This window comes from Cebus imitator, unplaced genomic scaffold (assembly GCF_001604975.1).
Source record: "Cebus imitator isolate Cc_AM_T3 unplaced genomic scaffold, Cebus_imitator-1.0 Scaffold369, whole genome shotgun sequence".
NCBI classification, from domain to species: domain Eukaryota; kingdom Metazoa; phylum Chordata; class Mammalia; order Primates; family Cebidae; genus Cebus; species Cebus imitator.
This window is the reverse complement of record NW_016107684.1, coordinates 166269-171525: the sequence shown is the minus strand read 5'-3', so window position 1 is coordinate 171525 and position 5257 is coordinate 166269. Positions and strand designations below refer to the sequence as shown.

Genomic DNA, 5257 nt, shown 5'->3' with positions numbered 1-5257 from the left:
TTTTTTGTTAAATTGAGAAACGCTGAGTGTATGATCCTGTATTCATCTTTAACTCACCTCCCTTCCCCATCTTTTTTCAAAACTGTAATGGCACAGAGAATTACATTACACACTAAGTGGTATCATGGAATCAGAGCTTTTATGTCTGAGTTTTTATAGTATGCGTTATTTATATGTTTTCTGGGTCACACCTTTTCTACATAGTATGCTAAAAAGTCACACTTCTACAAAGGGTTTGAGTAGCAGCTGTAAGGGGTTTCTGTAAAAGTTATGATGTACTGAAGATCGTAATTAATACTTACCAAGCAGCCCATAGGTATATGACAATACATTTGGCAATATAGTCTTATAACCCTGATATCTTACTTAAAAGTGATTTCTCCATATTAAAGTGTCTATTAAGCAATTAACAAGTTTTCTGCCTAGCTGCTAACAGGGCTTGAAAATCTCGCTACATGGACATTTCATAAAATTGCTTTTAAAGTGATTAACATTTGAAATGAGTAAAATAGGTTTATAAAGTTAAATCTGACATATAGCACCAGTATGTGGTAGCTTTTTTGTATCCCTTTTTTAAATGGAAAATAATGGGTTATCTCCTACATGTCTTTCAGGGTGAGTTATGAGTTAAATATTTGCCTCCAGACAAAATTTTAATTAGACACACAAGTAGGAGAAAACCACTTTTAATTGAAAAATAAAGCAATACATCTCAAATAAGACTGTTTAACAACATAAACTGTAATTTGTTGAAATAGCTTTCCTAAGTGGTACTGTGAAATTAAGGTATTGGAGTATCAATACAGTTTCCCTCCTTTAATCCTGATTCAGCTATAAGCAGTATTAAAAATAGGAACTTTTCCCCATAAATTTAATTTCCATAAATTAAATCTGTAAAGTCTATCCCTATTCCCAACTCACTAACAAAAGGAAGGGAAATTTTAAACAATCATTTCCATATTGAGAAATTCCCAGATAAAAGCAAATAAAGTCAGTATTTTTCTTATGAAAAAGCTGATATGTGAGACACGCAAGACTACCAGTGATACTTAACTCATTCACAAAACTTCAAAACACAATTCCATCAAGATGACCTCTACTACAATTTTCCTTTAAAGAAGTTCCCAAATCCCAGAATGGTTTAACTTAACATATTGGATGTATTAAACTTTGAAAGAAACTATGAAAGTTATTGCTTTAAACTGGAAAAAACTATGGTCAAGAGTCTCTTAAAAAGGGCTTGTTTTTAAAATTACACCCATGTAACTGCAGAGAAAATGCTCAAGCACATACATAGTAAACATCACCCTATAAAATGACAAAACAAAGGCATATGTTCATTAAGACATATGGCTTTTTTTGTGGTTGTTATTATAATCCATAAATAAAGTTATTACTGTTTGATTGAAAAAGGTTTTTACAAAACTCCACTTCCAAAATTAACGTTTTTATTAAATCAAGTTAAAAAAATGTTCAGTGTAGAAAAGTCAAGAAGGGTTTTAACAAAACCAAAATATACCTTTTTTATACAATATATGTATATATTAGCAGCAAACTACTTCTGAGATTCTCTTTTATGTTCTTTTAGTAATTTTAAAGAAAGCATAAACAATTTATTATTAGTATGGAATGTCAGTGAATCTATTCATCCTTTATTCTGTGATTTGGGCCTTCTACAAAATACTTTATGATTCTCATTAATGAATACTAAGAACAAACCCAGTTTTGACTAAAAGGTAGTGAAACAGAATGGTTGGTAGAATCTTTCTCACTACATCATGGTCACATATTATATTTGAGAATAACAAATGAGCACCATATAAACAGGTAATTGTTGTGTGTGTAAACTCAATTTTTAAGGTGTAATAGCAGCCAACTAGATCACTTAGCAATGTGACTGTTACTTTTTAAAAATTTGGTGAGATACAAAATTTTAACAAATCAGGTAAACACTTCAACCCCCTGTTGTTTGTCCATTTTAAAAATCCTTAATAGAAATTCTATATATAACCTGACAAACTGCATACATACATACATGTGTGTGTATATATACACACATAGGTGTATGTATACATACATATACATCTTTAGCTTTGAATAAATTTCTAAACTGAGATGAAGCCAAATCTCTCATTTGTATCTTGTAGAATACAGTAATACAGTATCACCAACTGAAAGTTTCTAATAAAAGTTTCAACTTAGTTAATCAGAAATACTGGCTATTGAAAATTCTGAGGCTAACGAGCTGTTATTCAGCTTAGTAAATTCCAAGCTTACAAATCAGTCAAAGTAAGACTGAAATTACCAAATGCCCATGAAAGAAATAAATTTTTCTCTTCGTATTTCCTTCTAATAATAAAAACAAAATATCTTTACAAGCTTTCACTTTTTAAAGAATTAAAATTATTACAGAACTCTCACTAGTCTTCAAAAATAGTAAATGTTATATAAATACAATTTTCTTATAGTTGAATTTTTCAGCTAGAATCTGCATTTTAAAAATTTCCTTTGGATTATTCCATTTAGCACTTCAAGTTTCTACTCTGCAACTCTAATAACTGGCTCAGATTTGTTAGGTTTACATCAATCACACTGTTCAAAATTTGCTACTGTGTGTTATCTGTGTACAATAATAAAGTAAATGGGAGGAATGCACCAAATTTCAAAAGCAACATAATGAAAAATTCAAGAATATTTAGTATTACAAAAAGATAAAGTACAACAGGGATTCTCTTTCACCGTTACATTAGTGAAATATCTTTTTTTACACTTTTAAAGCTAATGTCATAACTTTCATTTTTTAACTTATCAAGAGGATGAAGTTTTTAGAAGCCTCACCTTTATTTTCAATCAAAACCTAAAATGACTGAATTACTTTTATTAATATACACATCAAGTTACTGAAATGGTGACTTCATGTAGTTTTCCCTTAAAGATGGCACTTGCAGGTACAAAGATGCAGAGATGTCTACAGCCTTCAGATGTTTACTTGAAAAGATTCTTCAACAGCAGTTTGATACTGAGTTTCTTCATCTAGCTGAAGATTCTAAAAATGGTAACATTACATGTCAACAGGAAAAACAAACATACTCAACTACTCAATATTTTGCCCAATACATTAGATATCTTGATACACATTACACACACTTAGGACAGTTATGTACAACATGCATAATGGTATCTTTTAAGATACAAGATTTGAATATCTGAAATTTAATAAAAAATTAAGTTCAGTTGTAACTGTTCAGGAATAACAAACAATAGAGAGGATCAGTAGAGAACAAAATCTGAGCCATTATAATGCCTTCTAAGTGATTAATAAAAAATGCAGTTAATTGTAAAGCTGGGTAAGCATGTGCCTATAGTTACAGCTATTCAGGAAGCTAAGGCAGAAGACAGTTTGAGACTATGAGTTTGAGGCCAGCCTGGGCACCACAGGGAGACCCTGTCTCTTTAAAAAATAAAGATAAAAAATGAAAAATACAACTGAAGTTAATCATCACAATCGTAAATGTGTCATCTCTAGAAAATAATGCCAAATAATATCTGACAGTATACTGATTTTAAGAAAACATGCATTTATTGAATTATGAGTTGAATAATAAATTCTCTTTTTTTATTTTTATTTTTTTGAGATGGAGTTTGGCTCTCATCCAGGCTGGAGTGCAGTGGGGCAATCCTGGCTCACCACAACCTCCACCTCCCGGTCTCAAGTGATTCTTGTGCCTCAGCCTCCTGAGTAGCTGGGATTACAGGCACCTACCACCACACCCAGCTGATTTTTGTATATTTAGTAGAGACATGGTTTCACCATGTTGGCCAGGCTGGTCTCAAACTCTTGACCTCAGGTGATCCACCTGCCTTGGCCTCCCAAAATGCTGGGATTACAGGCGTGAGCCATCGCATCCAGCCAAGTAATAAATTGTTAACTATAACAAGAAGTTATAAAACTTATCCTTAATTTTAAAAATTGTATTTGCTATCAATTTTATGCCCCATGACTTGCTTTAAAGTCAAGGCCTCAATTTGACAATCTCAAATAATTTGATTACCTACTTTTCTATGGCAAGGTAAAACAATTTGACAATTAGATCAAAAGTGGTTCACAAATCTTTGTATTTCCAAATACATTTGTCTAGATATAGAACTCTTTCTCACAATGAGAATTTAATAATAATCTAGAATTACTTCATAAAATTGCTAAAACAATAAAGCACACCTATATTTTATATATTTTAATTTTTTTGAAATACGCTAAATCATGCAAATTCTAAAAAATTTTAAAACCATTTAACAAGAATGATGTAATTCCAACAGCGGAAGGCAGACAAAAATGTAGATTTTGTTCATATCACTGTGCTTACCTAAACTGGAAAACAAATAGCCATTCTTTATCAGGACTAATTTCAAATAGGGTTTTTGATTAAACTAAAGTTGAATAATATGCAATTTCAGAATTAAGTTTTCTCCTAATTAAAAAACTACATCACACATATTTGGAAGTAGAAATTAATCTATTTTGCTTTATGAATTCATTTTTACATTATATAACTTCCCTTACACTCTTAAATATTGTCTCTTTGTAACCTGGCTTTGCCTGATAACTAAGCTCCCTCATTTTTAAAAAGCATGTGTCTTACATTTTAGATGTGAGAAATCTAAGATTTCTAGCATAGATAACAAGCAACTTACACTACATGAGAAATATATCCTCCATATGTTATATCAATTTCACCTTTCTGTAGGTACAATTTTCTCTTAAATCTACAAGTATATTCATGTAAATTATTTTGTTAATCTAGGTGCTTGCTGTTCCTCTATTAACTCTCTCTCTAGAACAGAAGGTAGAGAGTAAACTCAATTTTTACTATTTCTGTAAGCTAAAGTTCACCAATATTATTAAAAACCAAAGAACTTGCACTAAATCCAACAAGTAAGAAAGAATAGCTTGGCACAAAATTCAAAGTTAGATTTCAAAAAGTTACTTAACTTGACTATTTAAACGGTACTTTCCTAATCTTGAAGAATTCACTTACCACAAATTCTCCATAATCAAACTGATGTCTCTGATTTAGATGACTAACAAAATTTCTAGTTATCTGGCGAGGATCTCCCCAGGGAAGAGACACACAAATGGGACATGTCTATAAGAAACAGATTGTTTTAAACAAAAAATAAGAAAAACAAAATGTTATAAAATTGAGAGTATTAAAATAACACAGACATACATTACCAAAAACATCTACGTGAGAAGCTG

At 30.9% G+C, this 5257-nt stretch overlaps 1 protein-coding gene across 4 annotated transcripts in view; it reads right to left on the bottom strand.

Moving 5' to 3' along the window:
* Window positions 1–670: 670 nt before the first annotated feature.
* The window catches only part of RNF138 (ring finger protein 138), a 40418-nt gene continuing 35831 nt past the window's right edge, over window positions 671–5257 (bottom strand). For all 4 annotated transcript variants that reach the window (XM_037730934.1, XM_037730933.1, XM_017507128.2 and 1 more), the window contains 2 exons: window positions 5037–5144; window positions 671–3046 (listed from right to left, as the gene is read on the bottom strand). In XM_037730934.1, coding sequence (XP_037586862.1) covers window positions 2978–3046; window positions 5037–5144 — 177 coding nt within the window. In that variant the 3' untranslated portion in view covers window positions 671–2977. The remainder of the gene's footprint in view (window positions 3047–5036; window positions 5145–5257) is intronic.